Source organism: Sus scrofa, chromosome 10 (genome assembly GCF_000003025.6).
Source record: "Sus scrofa isolate TJ Tabasco breed Duroc chromosome 10, Sscrofa11.1, whole genome shotgun sequence".
Taxonomy (NCBI): Eukaryota; Metazoa; Chordata; class Mammalia; order Artiodactyla; family Suidae; genus Sus; species Sus scrofa.
This window is the reverse complement of record NC_010452.4, coordinates 39,472,272-39,497,302: the sequence shown is the minus strand read 5'-3', so window position 1 is coordinate 39,497,302 and position 25,031 is coordinate 39,472,272. Positions and strand designations below refer to the sequence as shown.

The window sequence follows — 25,031 nt, the reverse complement described above, 5'->3', positions numbered from 1 at the left end:
AGTCGGATTCATCAACCACTCAGCCACAAAGGGAACTCCCTGGGCTCCTCCTTCTTAATCTTCCTCCTTTGGATCATCTCTTGGGTGAAGCCAGCTGCCACACTATGTAAACACTCAAAGGGTCCTGGAGAGAAGCCTCTGAAGCATGTGACTGCGGCCTCCCGCCAACAGCTATAATAACCCGTGGGAAAATTAGTGAGTGAGCCCTCTTGGAACAGATCCCCCAGCCCAACTCAAGTCCTCAGATGCCTACAGCCCCAGCTAACATCTTGATTATAATTTCACGAGAAACCCTGAGCCAGAGCCATCCAGATAAGCCATTCTAAATTCTTGGCCCATCAAAGCTATGAGACAGAACCTATATTAGAAAAAAATGGAAAAGAATCTGAAAAAGAATGTATATGGATCACTTTGCTGTACACTTAAAACTAACCCAACATCATAAATCGATTATACTTCAGCTTTTGCTCAGGCCTGTGGCACCGGCAGGATGGGCAAGTGTCTCAGTCTTCATACTGCCAGGAAGCTCTGGAGTCACCAGTGGGACCAGAAGTGGCATGATAAACAGTACAAGAAAGCCCATTTGGGCACAGCCCTGAAGGCCAACCCTTTTGGAGGCACTTCTCATGCCAAGGGAATAGTGTTTGAAAAAGCCTACTGGAAAAGGGGTTGAAGCCAAACAGCCAAATTCTGCCATCAGAAAGTGTGTCAGGGTTCAGCTAATCAAGAATGGCAAAAAAGTCACAGCCTTTGTACCCAATGATGGCTGTTTGAACTTCAATGAGGAAAATAATGAAGTTCTGGTTGCTGGATTTGGTCACAAAGGTCATGCTGTTGGTGACATTCCTGGAGTCCGTTTTAAGGTTGTCAAAATAGCCATCGTCTCTCTTTTGGCCTTCTACAATGGCAAGAAGGAGAGACCAATGTCATTAAGTTTTTTTTTTTTTTTTTTTTTTTTTTTTTTTTGTCTCTTTTGCCATTTATTGGGCCGCTCTCACGGCATATGGAGTTCCCAGGCTAGGGGTCTAATAGGAGCTGTAGCCACCAGCCTACACCAGAGCCACAGCAATGCGGGATCCGAGCCACGTCTGCAACCTACACCACAGCTCATGGCAACCCCGGATCCTTAACCCACTGAGCAAGGCCAGGGATCGAACCCGCAACCTCATGGTTCCTAGTCAGATTCGTTAACCACTGTGCCACGACAGGAACTCCCAATGTCATAAGTTTTGATGGTAAAAGCAGGATAGTAATAAATTTTCATATGCCAAAAATAAATAAATAAAAATAAATCAATTATACTTCAGCACAAAAAAGAGCATTTCAACTTTGGCTCTGTCTCTGAAGTCCACTGTTACATCCGTAACCTTAGCAATTAACAGCAGGATAAAAAAAGGTACAAGCAAACTTTCTGAACTTTACAGAAGAAATTAATTCTTCTTTCTATGTATACTTTTACACAAAACCTAGAAAGGAATATGCCAGGTATTAATTTTTATTTCTGTTTCACCATAACAAAGCCACAGTCAGTCTAGGTAAGCACTACTGAGCGAAGGGAGCAAAGTTCTCTTATTCTCTTTTGAAAAGTTGTAAAATATTAAAAAGGAGTAAGACTAGCAAGTCTGAATTTTTAGCTTCACACATGAGCCCTGAGACCATCATTCCAGCTGCATATGACATATTCTCATCAAATTTGACCAATCCCAATCTAAACTGAGCAATTCCAAAATAATTCTTTAAATGCTCCCTTGAGGCTGCCAATGGCACCAGTTAGGTTTAATGCATTAAAAGAAAGTTTGGGAGAGGAGCAAGGTGGCAGAGAAATAAGACATCGTGCTCACCTTCTCCCACAAACACATCAAAAAAAACACATCTGCATAAAGAATGATCTGCACAGAACATCTACTGAATGCTGGCAGAAGAATTTAAACCTCCAAAAAGGACAAGAAACCCTCCACATAACTGGGTAGAGCAAAAAAAAAGAGAAAAAGACAGAGAGAGAAAAGGAATCAGGAGCGACTAGCATTTCTGAGAGGGAGCTGTGAAAGAAGGGAACCCACACCCTGGGAAGCCACCTAACTGACTAGGAGATCAGCCGAGACAGGGGGACCTCAAAGTTGCTGAGAAAAGTGCAGCAGCTGGACTGAGGAAGGCAAAGCAGAGTGAGAGCCGCACAGATCACCTGTACCACCTCCCAGGGCACCACAGCCTGAGACACTCAGGTGGGGGCTGGGTGCTGAGACTTAGGCTCCAGAGGTCAGTTCTGGGGAGATGACTTGGACTGACTATGTGGAGACAGCCTGAAGGGTTAGGGAGCGGTGTGCCACGGGCTGGGGAGTGGAACGCCACAGCAGAGGGAACCTGGGCGGAGGTCTGGGCCCAGAGGAGAAGCAAGGCGCCATTGTTGGGGAGGACGAGAGGAGAAGCTGACCACCATAGGAATCTCCCTGTGCATGCGTGGGCTCTCAGAGGGCAGGGTGCCTCTGGTGCAGGCTACAGGTGGCGAGAGGCCATGTGCTCCGGCTACGGGAGACCAGGTGCTTCTTGTTTGGGCTACGGGTAGCTGAGCGCCTCTTGTGGGGGCTAATGGCAGTGGGGGGCTAAGCACCATGCGGTGCCTTTTGCTTGATCTATAGACGTGGGGACAAACCACAGCAGTCATCTCAGAAACCAGAGGGAGGCATGGCCTGCCACCACTAGGGGTCTATGAACAATCTCTACCAGTGGCCCCAGTCACCTCAGAGGTTGGCAAAAAGAGGGCACTTCAACTGAGCATCACCCATTGTTGCTCTTGCTCCCCTAGGAATACACCCGCCCTGCTACTGCCACTACCAGATGCTCCAGGCAGCTCCCACACATGCTTGATCAGTCTTCCCAGGACCCTGCACTAGGAGCAGCCTATGCAGCACCTTCTACACGGGCTAAGTGGGTCTACAGGTGGTGGAGGCAAACCACTGCAGTTATCTCTGACTCCAGAGGTGGGTGTGGCCCACCACCACCAGGGGTCCATGAACAGGCACCACTTGCAGCCCCAATCACCCCAGAGGGCACCAAAGAGGAGGGCATTGTGACCAAACACCACCTGCTGTTGCTCCTACTCCCCTGGGAACTCACACACCCTGCTACTGCCATGGCCAAATGCTTTGAGCACCATCTAAATCTGCCTGAGGCTCATTACAACTTCCCAGGGTTCTGCAACTAGGAGTAGCCAGCACCACTTTCCTGAAGGTCCTTGTTACTGTCAAGGGCCCAGTAATCAGACAAGGACTACTAGCCCTGCCCACTGACTCCTTCTCCCTGGAAACATACTCAGCATCCTGGGGATAACAGCTTGCTCACACCAAAGAAAGAGGTGGCAAATATCCAAATTCACACTCCAAAAATAAATAGTAAACACCCACAAAATACAAAGGGGCACTCTTGCATAGAAATAGCCCTCTAAGACTACAGTTCAATTTCCCTAAATTCACAGAAAAAGAAAAATATAAGCAAAATGAAGAAGCTCAGGAACCACTCCCAGTTAAAAGAACAGAAGAATTCACCTGAAGAAGCAAACAATGAAACAGACCTCTGCAGTCTGGCAGACACTGAGTTCAAAGGGAGATGGTGAAAATACTGAAGCAATTAAGAGGAAATATAAAGGAATTAAGAGCATATATAAATAGTAATTCAGATTACTTTAGAAAGGAACTAGAAAATATAAAGAGGAACCAAGAAAAATTAGAAAATTCATTTGCAGAGATGCAAACTGAGCTAAAGGCACTAAAGAGGAGAATGAATAATGCAGAGGAATGAATTAGTGACTGGAAAGATAGAATAATGGAAATCACCCAATCAGGATGGCAGACAGAAAACCAAATGAAAAAAACATGAAAGAAATATAAGAGATCTATGGGATAGTATAAAGCAGGCCAATCTACACATAATAGGAATTCCAGAAGGAGAAGAAAAAGAAAAGGGGATTGAAAATATATTTGAAGAATTATGTCTGAAAGTTTCACAAACCTAAAAAAAAAACAAACAGATATCAAGATACAGGAAGCACACAGGGCCCCAAAAAAGTTGAACCCAAACAGGCCCACACCAAGACATATTATAATAAAAATGGCAAAAGTTTAAGACAGGATTCTAAAGGCAGCAAGAGAAACACAAAACGTTAATCACAAGGAAACCCCCATAAGGCTATCAGCTGATTTCTCTACAGAAACACTACAGACTAGAAGACAGTGGCAAGACACATTCAAAGTTCTAAAAGGAAACAATTCGCAGCCTAGAATAATCTACCCAGCAAGAATATCATTTAAAATAGAAGGAGAAATAAAGAATTTCTCCAACAAATAAAAGCTGAAAGGAGTACAGCAATACTAAACCCATCCTCAAAGAAATACTGAAAGGGCTTCTCCACATAAAAAAGAAGTAAGAAGAAATAGGATGGAGGAAGTCACAATTGGAAAGCAATCACTTAAATAACCCACTGTACAGATCTAAAGGGAAAAAAGCCTACTGTAAAAGTGATGATAAACACAAGGAACAGCAAAAGGACAAACATGAAGATGTTTAAAAAGGACTTCAAAATCATAGAATGTGGAGAAGGAAAGTTAGAAAATCTAGACTCTTTCTTTTCGATAATGTGTTTGAGCCTATATGACTATTGGGCTAAAGCAAGCAGATACAGGAAGGGGTTAACATAGTTAAAAAACAGGGCAACCACAAATCAAAACCAAACATTACATTCACAAAAACTAAAAAGAAAAGTATACAAGCATAAAATAAATGGAAATCATGCAACATAAAAGAAGAAAGGAACAAAGGACAAACATAGAATCAACTGGAAAAAAGGTTTAAAATGGCAATAAATACATATTGAACATTAATCACCTTAAATGTCAATGGAATGAATGCAGATTGGATTAAAAAGCAAGAGCCTACAATATGCTGTCTATAAGAGACTCACATATAGACTGAAAGTGAGGGGATGGGGAAAGATACTTCATGTCAGTGGACAAGATAGGAAATCAGGAGTTGCAATACTCATATCAGACAAAATAGACTTTAAAATTAAGGCCATAAAAAAGACAAAGAAGGACACTATTTAATGATAAAAGAATCCATTCAAGAAGAGGATATTACAATTATCAATATATATGCCCCAATACAGGAGCACACAGATACATATAGCAAATACTAACAGACATAAAAGGAGAAATTGATGGGAATACAACAATAGTAGGAGAATTTAACACCCCACTCACATCAATGGACAGATCCTCTAGACAGAAATTCAATAAGGAAACAGAGATCCTAAACAGAGATCCAGCAATCCCACTCCTGGGCATCTACCCAGAGAAAACCATGGCTCGCAAAGACACATGTACTCCAATGTTCATTGCAGCACTATTTACAATAGCCAAGACATGGAAACAACCTAAATGTCCATCGACAGAGGAGTGGATCAAGAAGATGTGGTACATATACATAATGGAATATTACTCAGCCATTAAAAAGAATGAAATACCGGCATTTTTAGCAACATGGATGGACCTAGAAACTATAATGCTAAGTGAAGTCAGCCATACAATGAGACACCAACATCAAATGCTTTCACTGACATGTGGAATCTGAAAAAAGGACAGACTGAAATTCTTTGCAGAACAGATGCTGACTCACAGACATTGAAAAACTTATGGTCTCTGGAGGAGACAGTTTGGGGGGTGGGGGGATGTGCTTGGGCTGTGGGATGGAAATCCTGTGAAGTGAGATTGTTATGATCATTATACAACTTCAGATGTGATAAATTCATTTGAGTAATTAAAAAAAAAGAATATAACAAAAAAGGCCAAAAAATAAAATAAAATAAAATGTAAAAAACTTGAAAAAAAAAAACCATTCTCTAACATCAACCATACAAATGTTTTCGTAGGTCAGTCACCCAAGGCAATGGAAATAAAAGCAAAAATAAACCAATGGGACCTAATTAAACTGACAAGCTTTTGCAAAGCAAAGGAAACCATAAAAACACCCCAAAAGACAACTTGCAGAATAGGAGAAAATAGTTTCAAACAATGCAACTGACAGGGGCTTAATCTCTAAAACATACAACTTATACAACGTGAGAGCAAAAAACCCAACAACCCAATGGAAAAATGGGCAAAAGACCTGAATAGACATTCCTCCGAAGAACATATACAGATGGCCAACAAGCACATGAAAAAATGCTCAACATCACTGATTATTAGAGAAATGCAAATCAAAACTACTATGAGGTACCACCTCAGACCAGTCTGAAGGGCCATCATTAATAAGTGCACAAATAACAAATGCTGGAGAGGGTGTGGAGAAAAGGGAACCCTCCTGCACTTCTGGTGGGAATGTAAATTGGTACAACCACTATGGAAAACAGTATGAGGGTACCTTAGAAAACTGCACATAGAACTACCATATGACCCAGCAATCCCACTCTTAGGCATATATCCAGAAAAAACTTTCCTTGAAAAAAGAAACATGCACCTGTATGTTCATTGCAGCACTATTCACAATAGCCAAGGCATGGAAACAACCTAAATGTCCATCAAAAGATGAATGGATTCAGAAAAAGTGGTATATATACACAATGGAATACTACTCAGCCATAAAAAGGATGACATAATGCCATTTGCAGCAACATGGATGGAACTAGAGAATCTCATACTGAGTGAAATGAGCCAGAAAGACAAAGACAAATACCATATGATAAATACTGGAGTTCCCGTCGTGGCGCAGTGGTTAATGAATCCGACTAGGAACCATGAGGTTGCGGGTTCGGTCCCTGCCCTTGCTCAGTGGGTTAACGATCTGGCGTTGCCGTGAGTTGTGGTGTAGGTCGCAGACGCGGCTTGGATCCTGCCTTGCTGTGGCTCTGGCGCAGGCCGGTGGCTACAGCTCCGATTCAACCCCTAGCCTGGGAACCTCCATATGCCGCGGGAGCGGCCCAAAGAAATAGCAAAAAGACAAAAAAAAGAAAAATGCTCAGTATCATTATGTCAATAGGGAAGTGGACATTAAAATAACAATGAGATATCCTTTAGTAGGTGAATGGATGAACAATCCACTAAAAGAAATAAGTAAGACAGAAACAAAAAACCAAAATACACCAAAAGAAAGAACAAGGAAATAAAAATGGTATACTAGAAAATATTTAAAACAAAAGAAGGTACTACTAAAGAAATAAAGAAACAAAAAATATGACGTATGAAAGAAAAATAGCAATTGTCAGATGTAAATCCTATCTTAGTCAACCAAGCAATCAGTCACCTGTCACATTAATTGGTTTAGCAATGGATACATGACCTAAGCTGATTCAATATGAGGTTAGTCTGGTCAGTGATTAGGGAATGAATCTTCCACTGGACAAGAAAAAGGATGACTGGATTGATGCTGGCCTTTATCTGATGAGCCCAAGTGGAGCTAACCTAAGGATGTTGGTGACATAAGGCAAAGGCAGAATAAATAGGGAAAAAGAAACCGACCCTTGGCTGACATTGTTGAAGGGGCAGGGCTCCCACAGATAGCATATAAGGTGCTTCTGGGTGGAAGAACTGGAAAAGTCCAGTCTGTAGTAGCATGGCACTGCTACAGAGGTTCCTTTATGTGAATAAAATGACATTCCTTCTTCCAGGCAGACCCAGCTCCATGCCTGGGCATACTGATTGTGAGCTGGACTCAGCTCCCATTTGCCCCCTTGCCCAGGCAACTTTGCGCAGTGCACCCTCTACACAACCATGCAATGGATCTCTGAGACTTGCCTGAAACCTACTTTTTAAATATATTTTCTTTGTTGATTAAGGCAGTTTGAGTAAGTCTTTTCTATTGCTTGCAACCAAAGTAGCACAACTCACGCAGAATTCTTATCATAAAATGAGGTGTGATAAATAATAGATTCTTCTCTGCTTCTGTTTCAGCTGATAAGTTAGGCTGGAAGATGATTCTACAGATCTCAAGCAGGGAAGTTGGACATTTTATATATTGCAGCTGTGACTGGTTTAAAATATTTCCTATTGTAGTTTGGGACTCTGAGTATATTTTGACCAAGGCTGTAGCATTGACATCAGGTAGTAAAAAAAAAAATCAAAATTTTGGAGATTTTGAGTATATATATTGTGACCTTAAGTTAGGTCTAATGTGAGCAATACAAGCTTAGGCTGCAGGTGATCTTTCTGAAAGCAGGAGGAAATATAATGCAGTAGTTGCTGTCTTAACTAACATCTGCTGAACTGACTGTTTAAACCACTTAATACACTGCATTCTTCTGTAAAACATCCTTACTGAAGCCCATGGTCCTCAGAATGTGGGTCTAGGTGCTGCCCTTACCCCACCAAGCACACCTGTTCCCACCGAGTTTTATAGCTACCCAATTTATTTGTGTCTTTTTCCTGAACATATTTATGCCAGTTATGTTTATTGTAATTATATGATTTAGTAAATATTACAGAATTACAGAAACCAATAAACTATGACTATGACAAGAGAGGGTTTTTTTTTTTTTTTCCTACAAAACCTAGATTAAATGCTTTGGAAAGACTTGATAAAAGTCAACTGCTTAAAAACTGCTCTCAAGCTATAAAAATTGGGGGAAATAGTAAAAATTTTAAAGGATTTTTCTCTCCTCTACTTCACAAGGTCCTTTAAATTCTCACTTCACATTAAAAGAAAACAAGAATAAAAGAAACGGTAAATCGTATGCCTCAATGCATTAGGCCTAAGGTTTAATGTGAGAAAAAGAACCCACACTTGAAGACAAGGCCTTGGCCTCACGCCCAAAATTGGCGAGTGGATGAGTGAAACTACCATGTCTATAAAATCTTTGCACCCTTTTATGTTTCCTTTTGACTTTAAACTGACCAACAAGCAGTCCTTGCTCTGAGAGTTAAGAGGTTTCTACTGTCGGGCTTTGTGAAGAAATAGTTTTCTATGGAACTGATCATCTGTGGTCATCTGAGGCCTCTCAAGGCCAGTCAAGCTAGTTGTCCTTCACAAGCTGAGGCTGAAAGCAGGAAGGTGGGAACTTCCCATGAGAGTGAGTAAGCTTAGTCCCGAGCACCTGTCTCCCCAGCCCCTGTGTGCATTTCAAATAGCTTAAGTTATGCATTAGTGACTCAGTAGGGAGGACACACCACATTTTTAAGGGAATTGTATTTCCAAGAAGCCCAAGTCTGGCCAATAATTGTTGATGTCCCTGAAGATCTTGGGTGGAGGGAAGAGGACTTCTCTCTTCCTCTTCATGGACAGGCTGCTGATAGTCACCCTACAACCAGGAGCTGATGAGGAGGAAGGTGTGGGCTTGGGGAACATCACGGGGCTGCTGACCAAGACCTGCCCAACCGAGAAGGTCACCTTGACTCTTCTTGTCTTTTTAATTATCTAAGTCAATAGATTTCCTTTACTGTTTGGATTTGGTTTTCTGTTTGTTTCCAAGAGCAGCTTTTTGGCTTAGGGCATGGACGAGGTGGTCTGAAAGTGGATTCTTTAAATGTTCAACCAGATAAAGAATGTATCTATCACCTTTGGAGGAATGTGGGGAAATGTAAGTTTTTTTGTTTGTTTGCTTTTTTTCGGTTTTTTTTTCTCCCCCCAGCGAGTGACATTTCCAGAGATGTTTTATGGGCCCATTGATCTTTTAGTGTCCCTTATTGGCTGGTGTCATGGACAACTGCCCAGCTGGACTTCCACTTAACCTGCCTCTGATGTTGTTATAAAGTGTGCTCTGCCCAAAAGCCAGTGGGTGAATTACAGCAGGACACCCAGACTACAAGCCAAATGAGCCCTTTAAAAAAATGTGTATGGCCAAACTGAAACATTACTCTAAGTGATGCAGCAGAGCAACACTGTCAAGGGCAGGGAGCAATCATGGGTGAATCTACTTGCTTTGCAGTAGGACAGAATCATGTGGTCAGCCTGGTGCAGTGCATGTCCCCACCCCACTCCCCACCCCCAGTGGGACGTAAAGGAGGAAGGGTGTGCATCTGCTGATGCAGACACTCTCTGTGCTGGCCCTGGACCGTCTTTCCTGGGATCTGCTCCCTGCAGTGCTGGACGGATGAACCCTGCAGGCTAGTTCCCCGGCTGGGAGGGGCCAGGGCAGACACAAGTGGGAGATGGGAGAGGATGGAGGGAGAAGCCGGGATGTCTGTCCTGTTCCCTCTCTGCCCATGGGAACGTCTGATGCCACAGGGGGTCGAGTCCAGCTCCCCTCTGATTACCTTCGCTCTTTGCACCCTCACTCTGGCCCAGGGACGCGGTGGTGACTTCCCGCTAGTGTCCACCTCTGGGTTGTCTCTCTGTCTGCTACTGGCATTTCAGCTCTGTTATCCCCTGGGTATCCAGTTTCCTGCATCAGGACCCCTGTTTTAGTATCATTACTATTACGATTATTATTTGCTTTTTAGGGCCACACCCAGAGCATATGAAAGTTCCAAGGCAGGGGTCAAAATGGAGCTGCAGCTGCCAGCCTATGCCACAGCCACAGCCAAGTGGGATCTGAACCATGTTTGTAACCTATACCATAGCTCACAGCAACGCTGGATCCTCAACCCACTGAGCGAGTTCAGGGATCACACCTGCATCCTCATGGATACTAGTTGGATTCATTTTCACTGCACCACAATGGGAACTCCTTTTTTTTTTTGCTTTTCTTAGGGCCGCACTTGCGGCATATGGAAGTTCGCAGGCTAGGGGTCAAACTGGAGCTGCAGCTGCCAGCCTACACCACAGCAACAGTAATGCCAGATCAGAGCTGGGTCTGCGCCTTATGCCATAGCTCATGGCAGCGCTAGATCCTTAACCCACTGAGTGAGGCCAGGAACCAAATCAGCATCCTCAAGGATATGAGTGAGGTTTGTTTCCACCGAGCCACAACGGGAACTTCCAAGGCCTCTGTTTTATATATCCAAGTGATTTTTCTTCCTTGAGAAGGCCCTGACTGAGAACAGTATAAATTAGGCCAGAGCTTCAGAAGGATTGGCCCTAAATACACTGTCATACTGCTCTTCCATAGCTGAAGGTCTTTAGTCTATTTGTTACACATTTATTAAATGCTCATGTTATTTTTTCCCCCTTGCATTCTCAACATTTCTTCTACTTATGACCGAAAGTTACACTTCAGCTTATAAATGGACTTTCTTGTTTTCTAGTTATTACATTTTGGCATAACACTTTCCAAACACTGTTTTATTATGTTCCACACTTAAAAAGCCACCTGGATATTCTCCCTTTCTAGTCTTTTTCTTAAACTATCTTTAAGCCCCCTTGCGTGTTTTTGTAATGTGTAACGCAGACTCTGTTACGACAGAAAAATTTCAAAAGACTTGTGCAGCTGGGAACTTTTTGATGATTTCATTTTATAAGTCCTCTGGAATGAACGTGGGCATTAAGAGGCACAATGAAGACAATATCAGTTTAACAAGATTTGAGTGGCCTTATTTTTACGGAGAAGTTAATGTTGCTAGACACTGCAATTCTACCAGTGGCTTTCTCTGCAATGCTTAAAAAATGGAATTTAGCAGACGTATAAAATGGAAAAAAAAAATAGGAGGGTTGTCATAAATCTTTTTTACGAAAGTGTTTTGTGATTGCTTCACAAAGAAACAAGATGAGAAAGTCCAGGTGCTATTTGTTAAAGCGTAGGGTTGATGTTTCAGCATCTCAAAGGGATCTAATGAAAGAAACTAAGGAACACAGGTCATGTTTGATGGTAACTCACCAGAGACATCAGGTCCATCTGGCTTCTCCCCAAGGAAAAGCGATACATGGGGCCAAAGCGTGAAAAGTCCACAATATGGCAGAACTCAGCAGACTCCCGTCCTGGCCTTGGGGCTGCCTTATGGGGGTCACGAGAGGGAGACCTGAGGGCAGGTTGCAGAGGAGGGATCTGATCGCTCTGGTGACTACCCGGTGTGGTGGTCACACCAGCCACTTATACCACTAATACCATCCCCTGAAAGGAGGTCACACGGCCAAAGTACTTGGGCCAGAAAGGTTAGCAGAACCTCTCCGGCCTGCTTCCCTCTTTTCCGTCTGAATGCTGATAAAGTCCCAGAGATTTCATTGTTGGACCAACTGTGCTCCTCCACAGACTGGCTTTTTGTTTTTGTTTTGGGATATTTTGTTGAATAGATAGCTTGTACTTCCCCTTCTGAAAAACACTTAAAGACTGTTTAATATCCTGATTGAAAAAAATATATTTTGAGAGATTTCTAGATCAGTATGAGCTCACTTGTGCTTTTTTTTTTTCTCCTTCTTTTTAGGGCTGCACCTGCAGCATATGGAACATTCCACACCAGGGGCTGAACTGGAGCTGCCGCTGAGGCTTATACTACAGCCACAGCAAGCCTGGATCCAAGCCGCATCTGTGACCTGCGCCGCAGCCTGTGGCAATGCTGGATCCTTCACCCACTGAGTGAGGCGCTCAAACCTGCATGCTCACCTATGTTGGGTCCTTAACCTGATGGGCCGCAAGGGAACTCCTTGAGTAAACTCTTTTGGAGACTTCAGTGAAGAAGGCAAGGGAGCAGATCTTTGAATTATAGCAGTATAACCACACTGTAGAACACGTGGATAGTCAAGACTAAGGCAAGCAAAACACCTGTCTCTGAAGCCTAACATGACCACTATTACAATTCTAGTGAATTCCTGTCCCTCCCCCTGTTTTTCATATGCATTTTTTACGTAGTTGTAATCATAGCCTACATATAATTTTTGTGTCCTGCTTTGTGAATTTGATATTAATGCGTTTGTGTATACTTAGAAATGACATCGGAGGATGGAGAAACAAACTTTTTACGTTCTTATTTTTCCCTTTCATTTGAAAGCTGTGTTGTGCTCAGAAGTAATCATAGACACATGGATGTAGTGAATGGTTGGGAGTCTCTTCTCGGGGCTGAAAGTTCAGCACACACGTTACACGAACATGTTTGGAGACCAAAAATATAACGGAAAACAAATTGTTGAGGGCTGCTGATGTCACGGTCTAGTTCTAAATATAGAAAGCGGTATTGACAGAAACAGCCACGTCTTCAGCTTCTGCAGATGTCAGCATTTTGTCGGGATTTCAGTTCTTGATCAGATTGAATTAATTTTGAATAGACAACTGAAAGTTAATTCAATTGACAGTATGGGCCACTCAAAAATTGGAAGACTACAACATCTTCTCCCCAAGGTGGTACTTTCCCAAAATGTAGTTTTCACTTATTGAATTTCACGCCCTGTTGAATGCTAGAGATGCTGCTTTAAATGCAGAGGTAGGTTAATTAAAATACTTTTGCAAAGCAAAATGTAGAACTGGCCAGATTCTTTGCTTCCATATTGTCAAATAACACATGAATCATGTTAAATATTTAGTTGGTAAAGAGTCATAAAAGTGGCTTCTAATAAATATTTAGCCTAGATGATGAAAATATTTTTAAAAAGAAAACCATATGCTTATCTTCATGATGTACAGATAGGAAATGGTTATGGATCCCACACACAATGCTTAATGTGATCTACATGTTTACTGATATAAAATTTGTGGTCAGTCATACATGTTAACATTTCAGTTTTACTAAGACGAGGACATGTTTTCAAGACTCCTGAGGGTAGCTGACGATTCCACCCGGGGCAGATTACATAGCGAGGCTCTCTTCACTCTTCTTTTCTGTGCTAGTATCTCTCCGGTCATTAGTGGGTCGGGATAAAAGTATAACCTGTTGGGTTCCACCACCCAACCTTCCCTCTAAATCTTGGCTGTGGTGATGTAGTTTTAGAGGCCCAAGTTCCTGCTTTTGATTTGACCTGATTCCTACACAAGTACTTCTGAATTCTTCTTGTGTTTGCTGTGCTGGCTTCCCTTTGGACCTTGATCTCGTCTAGCCCTGGTTGGTACCCTCCCCTGCAAATGGAGAGAATTCCAGAATCTGCTTGATAATTTAGCTAGGTACATGACTCGGCTGCATCGGGTTCTAAAATAACCTGATCATAGCAATATTAAACCAGCATCTCTTACAATGCACCCGTTAAATATGCTTTCACTTAAGAGAGGAACTCCAAAGTTTATAGTTCTTCCTGGAAGTAGAATATTTTGAGAAAGCCAATTATTTGCAGTCATTTATTCTTTCAGGCCATTTTTCTTTCTTTTTTTTTTTTTTTTTTTTTTGCCTTTTCTAGGGCCGCTCCTGCGGCACATGGAGGTTCCCAGGCTAGGGGTCTAATCGGAGGTGTAGCTGCCGGTCTGCACCAGAGCCACAGCAATGCGGCATCCGAGCCACGTCTGCAACCTACACCACAGCTCGTGGCAACACCGGATCCTTAACCCACTGAGCAAGGCCAGGGATCAAACCCGAAACCTCAAGGTTCCCAATCGGATTCGTTAACCACTGCGCCACAACGGGAACTCCAAAGATGATTATTTTTTCTTTTTCTTTTTTTTTTTTTTTTTTTGGTAGTCTTTTTAGGGCTACACCCACAGTATATGGAGGTTCCTGGGCTAGGGGTTGAAATGGATCTGTAGCTGCCAGCCTACACCTCAGCCACAGCAGCACCAGATCTGAGCCACATCTGTGACCTACATCACAGCTCATGGCAACTCTAGATCCTTAACCCACTGATCGAGGCCAGGGATTGAACCTGTGTCCTCATAGATACTAGTCAGGTTCGTTAACCACTGAGCCATCATGGGAACTTCCAGGCTATTTTTCATACTGATTCATGAACTTACTGATTCAGTATCCTCTTCCCCTATTACCCTGTCTTGTTTTATTAATTTTGAAAGATCAAATGGATGTGAGATTGATAAATATAATTTAAACTTTTGTAACCTTCAATTATATGTTCTAAAAATGAAAAATAAAAAATACCTGACATTATTTAAATGCCAAAGAACATTTAAGTGATTTTAATCAGATATGCAATGAAATACAAGATTTGTTAAGACTTTGTTGTCATCTTTTTAACTTTTGGATCAATCCAGAATCAAATGAATTTATATGTTTGTTTAGCATATTTATGAGTAAGTTTATTAGTAATTCTGAAAAACATAATTTCTAAATCCAGATGATTCTTTTTTTTTTTTTTGGCCACACCCAAAGGATGTGGAAGATCTTTGGGGCCAAGGATCAAGCACGTGCCAAAGCACTGACCTGAGCCATGGCAGTGACAACAGATCCTCAACCCCCTGTGACACAGGGAACTCCAAAATCCTGATGATTCTTAACCAGTTTTACTTCTTAAAATATAGATTTGATTTTAAGGCAATTTACACATTCCTCCTCAAAATGCTTATCTAACTTGAGTTGGTGAAGTCCTAAATGCTGCTGGTTGAAATGTAATACATAAGCTATGAATTCAAAGCAGTTGAAAAAAACTTTGATGTTATCGTGTATGGTATTTACCACTAAGAAAAGCATTCCTATACACAATGGAATACTACTCAGCCATAAAAAAGGATGACATAATGCCATTTGCAGCAACATGGATGGAACTAGAGAATCTCATACTGAGTGAAATGAGCCAGAAAGACAAAGACAAATACCATATGATATCACTTATAACTGGAATCTAATATCCAGCACAAATGAACATCTCCTCAGAAAAGAAAAACATGGACTTGGAGAAGAGACTTGTGGTTGCCTGATGGGAGGGGGAGGGAGTGGGAGGGATCGGGAGCTTGGGCTTATCAGACACAACCTAGAATAGATTTACAAGGAGATCCTGCTGAATAGCATTGAGAACTATGTCTAGATACTCATGTTGCAACAGAAGAAAGAGTGGGGGAAAAACTGTAATTGCAATGTATACATGTAAGGATAACCTGACCCCCTTGCTGTACAGTGGGAAAATAAAAAAAATAATAATAAAAAAAAAAGAAAAGCATTCCTGGAGTTCCTGTTGTGACTGAGCACTAATGAACCTGACTAAGATCCATGAGGACGTGGATTCTATCCTTGGCTTCACTCAGTGGGTTAAGGATTCAGCTCAGATCTGGCGTTGCTGTGGCTGTGATATAGGCTGGCAGTCGACCCCTAGCCTGGGAACTTCCAATGCTGTGGGTGCAGCCTAAAACAAACAAACCAAAAGAAAAAGCATTCCTATGTAAGAATAAAAAGACTTTTTATAATCTGCAGCTTATTTCAATATGCAAAGTCAAATTCCTCCCACATTAAAAAAAACCTATAAAAATCATCAGCTGCTATAGCCAATGTGTTATAATGGTCACGAAATTGCTTTCCCAATAACTGCAAAAAAATTCATAGTCCAAAAGAACTGACTGAGGAAGCCAAGTACATATTTCATAAGAAACAGAGATTATTTGAAATATGAGATGAACAGATACTGAATCATAGACTTTGAAAAACTTATGGTTTCCAAATGAGACAGGTTGGGGGCAGGGGATGGGCTAAGGGTTTGGGATGAAACTTCTATAAAATCGGGTTGTGATGATAATTGTACAACTATAAATGTAATAAAATTCATTGAGTAATAATTAAAAAAACAAAATAAATAAAATACTAGAATTTTCCAAAAGAGTAAAAATGTGCATTAGTGAAATGTCAAAATTCCAACAAAGTTATAATCTCCCTCCAAAAATAGTTGTTAAACATAAATACTATGGCTTTAGGGAAATAACAAAGACAGAACCATCTGGTGAAAACTGATTACATGTTCACCACTTGAAGTTAAAAAAAAAATGCTCCGAAAATAAGTACACCGCTAGTAAGGACCTAGAAATCTGACCAGAAATTGCTTCCTAAGTAGGACTATGAGTACATGAATCTCCAGTACTTGTTAAAAAAAGATTGAGGAAGCAATTAGATTTTTCTCAACAATAAAAATATACAATTACTACTCACTGGTAAGTTCTTTTGCGTCAATGCAAACACCCACTCATTTCAAGTAAAGCCCTCACTTGAGGTAATGACCAGAAACAGGAAATGAAAAAATATAGATTCTAAAAGTAGTCACAAAAAGCCTTATATTGCCCATGGTGTAAAACCTGAGAATACCAAAGAGCTGATGGAGGGAACTCTCACAATGTACACTGTTTAGAACAATTATTCACAGCATAGCTTTGCCCCAAGAAGAGTATCTATTACGAAAAACATTTCCATTCTAATTTATGCTATTTCATTGACATTTTAAAAGCTATTCCTGGAGCAAATGTTTAAAAGAAAGATATTAAAATGTGTAAGGTTCAAAGACTATCTACAAATAAGAAAATGACTCAGGAAAAATTATGAAAATGGGCAAAATAAGCAAAGAGCAATCATACAGAGGAGAAAGGCAATGGTCAACAGACGTAAGCAAACATAGGCGTTCCCCTCATGGCTCAGTGGTTAACGAACCCAACCAGTAACCATGAGGTTGTGGGTTCAATCCCTGGCCTTGCTCAGTGGGTTAAGGATCTGGCATTGCTATGAGCTGTGGTGTGGGGGTCGTAGATGCAGCTCAGATCTGGTGTTTCTGTGGCTCTGGCGTTGCTGTGGCTCTGGCATAGGCTGGCAGCTACAGCTCCAATTCAACCCCTGGCCTGGGAACCTCCATATGCCGAGGGTGTGGCCCTAAAAGACAAAAGATGGAAAAAAAAAAGAAGCAAATATGTTCAGCCTTATTAGTAGTGAGCAGATTAAAACAATAATATTCTCATCAGATCAGCAAAATTTAAAGATTGATAACATCTGGTATTGTCAAGGGCATGTGCATATATTGGTGAGCTGTAAATTGTAGAATCTTTTTGGAAGGTGATACATAGTATGTATTCAACACTCTTAAAAAACACATTTTCTTTGCCATAGCAGTCCAACCTTTTGGAATGAATAGATAGACAGCCATAGATATATATGAAATGCATATATTCAGTATATATTATTAAATAATAAATGAATATATACGATTAGAGGACACACACACACACACACACACACACACAAACACACACATAGAATTAGAGAGTTCCCATTGTTGCTCAGCGAGTTAAGAACCTGACATAGTCTCTGTCAGTATGTGGGTTTAATCCCTGGCCTTGCTCAGTGGGTTAAGGATCTGGTGATGGAACAAAGTGCAGCATAAGTTGCAGACGCAGGTCAGTGTTGCCATGGCTGTGTGTAGGCTGGCAGCTGCAGCTCCTGTTTGACCCCTAGCCTGGGAACTTCCATATGCCACAGGTGTGGCCATAAAAAGAAAATAAATAAATACATACATACTACATACATAAAATAGAATTGAGATGATTATGCAAACATGTATAGCTATGTGTATAAAGATGCAGATTTCCAGTGATATCTACTTAAAAGTCAACATTTGAAGGATTAAGTAAATTATAAGATATCCTTATTATAGAATGCTATGCAGCATTAAAAATATTGAGTTGATGCATTTTTCCAGAATGACAGACATTTCATGACATATTATTACATGAAAAATTACAGACCGAATACATAAAAAGATACCAGTAGTCTGAAGTAGTCTTAGACATGTAGTACCCTAGGGGTCTGGCAGAAGCAATAGCCAGTCTTGTCTAATGGAAGCTTTTTTCCCTCAGTTCTCAAAGAAATCCTTGATAAACAAATTTCAAAAGGGTATGAGCAGCTCACAGCAGAAAACCATTCAACATACAGAGAAACAAAGTACCATGAGGAGAAGCAGCAAGAATAAAGATGTAAGAAATAAACAAGACTTCAGATATTGTAATTATCAGATTAGAACATAATTCTGTTTAGTATGTGTTAAATAAATTTGGAAAATCTATAAGAAAACAATAAACTATATAAAATGACTAAATTTGAGCAAGAACCAAATAAAGTGCTTGGAAATAAAAAATATAATGACTGAAATGCACATAATAAGTCCTCAATGGATGAGCTTAATAGTAGATTAGACACGGCTGAAGAGAAAATTAGTGATCTCAAAGACAAATAGGCATGAAGAAATTATCCAAAAGAAATGACATGCAATACATGGAAAAAACAGGTTAAGAAAAATGATGGTTAGAGTACATATGCACCTAACTGGAGCTTCAGAAAGAAAAGAAAGGAGGCAGAGGTAATATGTGACACTAAAATAGCTGGGAATTTTCCAGAACAGGTAAAAAGAATCTTCGGTCACATTCAAGGGCATAGCAAAAAAATCAGGCAGGATAAATACAAAGAGAATCCTCAACCTGAAAAACCATTGTGGAACGAGAGCACCAAAGACAAGAAAAGATCCGTAAAGGAGACAAACTACCTTCGAAGGAGTAACAACAGACAGCTGATTTTTTTTTTCTTTCTTTCTTTTTGTCTTTTTAGGGCCGCACCCCTGACATATGGAGGTTCTCGGCTAGGGGTCGAATTGGAGCTGTAGCTGCTGGCCTACACCACAGCCACGGTAACTCAGGCTCCGAGCAGTATCTTCAACCTATACCACAGCTCACGGCAATGTTGGATCCTTAACCCATTGAGCAGGGTCAGGGATCGAACATGTGTCCTCATGGATGCTAGTCAGATTCGTTTCCACTGAGCCACGATGGGAACTCCCCTGACAGCTGATTTCTTGATGGCAGAAAAAGAAGCCAGGAGACTGTGACGTGACAGAGTCAATGCACAAAGGGCACACCATGTTGAATCTAGATGTCTGGTCTTAGAGAACAAATCTTTTCTGCCTGAAGCCAACAGGATGATAGTCTGAGGTCACCAAAAACTAAGGGGCGTCAGCCAACCTTCTCTAAGGGCAAACCTAAAGAGTGCAAGAGAGAGAGAAGGAAAGGAATCTCATATTCAAAGTCTGAGATACAAACAGAAATGGAGAGAGAGATACACTAACAGCCATGACAGGATAACAGGATTTGGATATAGGCTCCTGCCTGAAATACTGCCAGCAGCAACAAAATGAAGAGGCAGGAGTGAAGGGTTAAAAAGGGGCACGAGAACCCTTTTGAACATGATGATATGTTCATTCTCCTGGTTGTAGTGATTGCTTAACACACGTGGAAACTTATCAAAACTTTTCATACGTGTAGTTTATTGTATGTCAATCATACCTCAGTGACTCTATTTTTGAAAGAAATAAGAAGCAAAGAACTATGGTAAATATATGCATATATACAAACAATATAAAATGACTACATAGGAGTTCCCACTGTGGTGCAACGGGATTGTGATGTCTCTGCAGAGCCAGGAAATGGGTTTGATCCCTGGCCCGGCAGTAGATCACAACTGCAGCTCAGATTTGCTCCCTAGCCTGGGAATTCCATATGCTGTGGAGTGCACACCAAAAAAAAAAAAAAACCAAAAAAACAAAAAAACAAACAAAACAAAACAAAACAAAAAAAAACCTGCATAAAACAGCAATACTAATGTTGCAAGGAGTTAAAAAGAATTTAAGTGCTATTCCAGAAAGGAATACAATTCCAACAGGGATGAGGGTTCAGGAGTTGGGTAAAGATATTGATTAACCTGAGGAGTTCCTGTAGTGACCCAGCAGTTAACGAACCCAACTAGTATCCATGAGGATGCAGGTTCAATCCCTGGCCTCTCTCAGTGGATTAAGGATCCAATGTTGCCATGAGCTGTGGTATAGGCTGGCAGCTGCAGTTCCAATTAGACCGCTAGCCTAGGAACCTCCCTATGTCACAGGTGTGGCCCTAAAAAGACAAAAAAAAAAAAAGAAAAGAAAGAAAAAAAGAAAAGATATTGATTAACTTAAGACTTTGTACGTTAATTATGCATGTTATTTTGAGGATAACGACAAAAAGAATACTATCAGAGTGCATGACTTCCAAATAGTAATGGATAAAATCGAGTTGGGAAAAAATAATCAATTCAGGTAGAAGGCAACAGAAGAGAGAAAAACAGTTATAGAAAAGATGGAACAAATAGAAAGCACAAAATAAGATTTCCCATAATGTAAACAGATTAAATGCTTCGTCAAACACAAAGATTATCAGACTGTATTTAAAAAAAGAAAATCAGCTATATTCTGTTACAATGACCATATCTAAACTATAAGTTTCCAGGAGTTCCCGCTGTAGCACAGTAGGTCATGAATTCTTCTGCAGCAGCTCAGGTTGCTACAGAGGTAGGTGCAGGTATGATCCCTGGCCTGGCGCAGTGGGTTAAACGACCTGGTGTTGCTGCATGTACAGCTCAGATTCAATTCCTGGCCTAGCAATTTCTACATGCTACGGGTGTGGCCATGAATAAAAATAATATAAAATGTTTCCAGAAAAGTTGAAAGTAAAAGGATGAAAAAGATACACCAAGAAAACCCCCAACAGAAAGCTGGTGTATCTCTATTAAAATCAGATGAAATATACTTTCAGGCAAATTATCCTTGCTAGCGAAAAGGTAACTTGATAATGAGAAAAAACTTAAAGCCTTAGAAAAGATAACATTAAAATTTCTATGTACCTATGAAGATAGCTTCAAAATGTAAAAAGTAAAAATGTTCCATATGATTAATTTTGGCTGAGATGTAAGTAGAATTGTGGTATGGCAATTTCCTTAAAAGAAAGCCAGTGTGTGACCTTGGCCCCTTTCTAAGCTTTCTTCTGTTCTGTTGTCTGGAATGTGGTCCTGAGGGCTAGAGGTGGAGCAGACCTTGGAAATGTGGGTCCTACCCAGTGGAGGAAGAGCATGGGCCCCTCCGGATTCTGCAGAGCTGAACCACTGCTGCAGACTATTGCTATAATAAACGTCTGTCCTCTGGAAGCCACTGCTTTTGAAGACTCTGTTTCTCACACTAGAACCTTAACTTACCCCAATTAATACAGGGCTATTAATCTTAACAAATACAGAGTGGACTGACAGAAGCTGGGGAAGTAGACACTTTTGCAAAGGAGAGGGGAAAATCCTCAAGGCTTTCCTAATCCCAGAGAATGCCTGTGGTGTTACTGTGATGCTTAGGCAATCAATAAGAAGAAAAAAGTTTCCTCAAATAGCAAGTGGCAATATCCTGCAGATGGTTTATTAATCTGTGCTTCTGCCTCTTCCTTTCAGCTGATTCGCCAGTTAGTGAGGAAGCAGAAGATTAATTTGGTTCATTGAGACTTCCTCTTTAAAAAAAATTTTTTTTTCTACCTTAAGCACTTAATAACTATGGAAATTGCGAAATGGTCCATTTGTGCTTAAAATCCTCCATAGTAAATTTAATTGAGTAAATGCAATATCCCTCGGAGAGAACGGCACACATTCTCATTTCTGTTCTATGATATCTGATTACAATCTATTTGTGGTCCCTAGAGACTAGTTTCGTTCCTGCTGCTGTTTGCTGTTGTTTTTTAAGCCAGTGACAAAAACCCAGAGAAGAACTGCTCAAGCACAAACACTTGCCAGGCAATATTACGGGGATGAGAATATGAATCATCGAGGAAGTGAAAGATTTCACTATGGAAAACCAATGCCATTGACCTCAATAATGCTCTTCAGGGCCCCAGCGCTGAAGCTGGTACGTTCTGGCTCGTTGTGATTGGTACAAATCCATGCGGGGGTGTATCCGAGGGTGAGGCCAAAGACCTTGAAAGGCAGAGGAATACAGGGATGCTCAATGAACCAGGTAAGTGCTTTCCAAACTGGGGGAACATAGAAACTCCCCCACAAAGGGGCTGTGGGTGTAGACGGTTTTTAAGAATCAATTGCCAGATTCCAAATTGTTTCTGCAACTTGTCTATCTGAAAACATTCCTATGCCATAAACCTCATCCCCATTTTCTACTCCTACCATTTTGCAAGCATCCTTCTTCCACTTTATAGGAGTCTGAGACATATTCCAGTCACTGAAATAGACAAATCATCCCACTATAAAACCCTAATTTATTTATTTTCTTACAAATAAATCACACTGAATGGTAAAGCTAATTTTCTCTTTCTTCCTCCTTACTTTTTTCTTTCTTTCTTTCTTTTTTTTTTTTTTTTTTTTTTTTTTTTGCTTTTTAGGGCCAAACCCACAGCATAGGAAAGTTCCCAGGCTAGGGGTGCAATGGGAGCTGTAGCTGCCAGCCTACACCACAGCCATAGTAGCAGGCAGATCCAAGCCGAGTCTGCAACCTACACCACAGCTCACGGGCAACTCCGAATCCTTAAGCCACCGAGTGAGGCCAGGGGTCGAACCCACATCCTCATGGATACTGGTCAGATTTGTTTCCTCTGTGCCACCACAGGAGCTCCGAAAGGTAATTTTCATTGCAAATAATGTATCCATCATTTCAATATTTGAAAAGGATAATGCTCTTGGCTTTTACCTCTTTAATAATGTACAAAGTTGAAGGGCAGAGAGGACCAGTCACTCAAAGAATGCTTCTTTTCTCAAAATCAGTAATATCCTCCCTCAGCCATGCTCTCATTTGGTAGAGACACATGATTTACTAGGCATCTGGAAGCCATTCTTTTAAGACGTCTTCACTGTTTCCTTTGGTGTTTTTGGGAGACATCACCCGGATATTATTAATCCTCAGTTTGTTTTTCCAAAATATCAAGTCTCACATTAAATCCTTTATTCTCCAGGAGGATTTCTGGAGTAATCACTTCTTGGCTAGACTGCACGTTTTTGATATCAAATAACTTTCCCTGCATTCCAGTGTATTTTGCTCTGAGTTTTTCCTTTTAAAAAAATCCAGAACAGGGACCAGAGCTACTTGACATAAAATGGGGTGAAGCATTTTTTTTTTTTTTTGGTGATAGTCTGTCTTCTTATTTAGATAAAACAGAGAGAGCTGAGAACAAAACAGAGAGACTTCGAATAAAACAGTTTATAAAAAGATTTTTAAGAGACTCAGAATAACTGCATGAAAATAAGCAAATCACAACACTTACCCATTAATTCTGGGGATTCAGTCTACATATTCTTTTTATTTAACCAATGATTATGTGTTTAAAGTACTGGTATACGATCTTAGATAGTCCTGTTCAGAAATGGAGAGCATGGAGTTCCCATCGTGGCTCAGTGGTTAATGAATCCGACTAGTAACCATGAGGATGTGGGTTCGAACCCTGGCCTCACTCAGTTTTTTAGGACAGCGTTGCTGTGAGCTCTGTGGTGTAGGTGGCAGCTGCCGATCTGATTTGACCCCTACCCTACACATATACCATGGATGCAGCCCTAAAAAGACAAAAAAAAGAAAGAAAAGAAACGGAGAGTATGATAAGGCAACAAGAAGCATCATGATAATGTAAGGGGAAGGAAGTCTAAATAAACACATTTGATGAATGATATGATGAAGTCTACCTTGGTAGAATAGATTATTAGTTCGAGTCATTTCTTCACTCTGCTAAAGTGGTGCCATAGACCCACACCCTGCCGTGGTGTCATGGTGGGCAAATACGACCTCCCCACCCTTTGATCTTGGGCTTGGCCTTGTGACGTTTGGGATTCCTGGGATGTCAGTTGACGTGATGCAATCAGAAGCTTGGAATGTCCATGGATGCGACTGACCACAAATCATACATGCCCCGGGTAACCACTGCCCCAAGCCTGCGTTCTGGAATGAGACACGTGGACCAGATTCACAACCAGGCCCAGAAGCACACAGCCTGATGAGCCAAACTGCAAGAAACCGCGAATGACCTAAAGATCTGTGAGTGCGAGTGCAAGTCCACATAAACCATGAGTGCAGCCCTAGGTGCTTGTCACAGGAGCTTCTCCTTCTCTGACAGTCTGTTCCTTGGCACTGCATCACTTCAAGTCTGTGCGATACTCTGCCAGGCCTACGTGATGGAACACAAGCTCTCCACAAAGTGGTTGGCCCTGGTTCTTCTTGAGAAGTTGATTGGATCCAGGTTGGTTGGGTTTTTTTTTTTTTTTTTTTTCCTTCAAAATGACAGGGATGGGCGAGACTCTGACTTGTCTGTGGCATTGCTCAACATTTCCAGATTTCTAAATGACATGCTTAAACGGCTCTGTCTTGTTTTTCCCCTTTGAGAGATTCTGGTTGACTTCTTACTCTGGAAGAGGAGGGGACAATTCTGTTTCCACCTCCTGCCCCATGCTGCCCACACATCCCCATCTTCCAACACCTGTCTATCTGATGGGAGGACTCGCAAACGTCAGCACCTGTAG

General features: G+C 41.1%; 1 protein-coding gene across 1 annotated transcript; it reads left to right on the top strand.

Annotated features, from left to right (window-relative positions):
* On the top strand, window positions 1-25,031 carry LOC110255602. The gene is given in 5 exon segments (XM_021064278.1): window positions 1-664; window positions 666-947; window positions 9,218-9,364; window positions 22,264-22,425; window positions 24,897-25,031. Coding segments are annotated over 5 exon segments (900 nt in total). The 5' UTR covers window positions 1-490.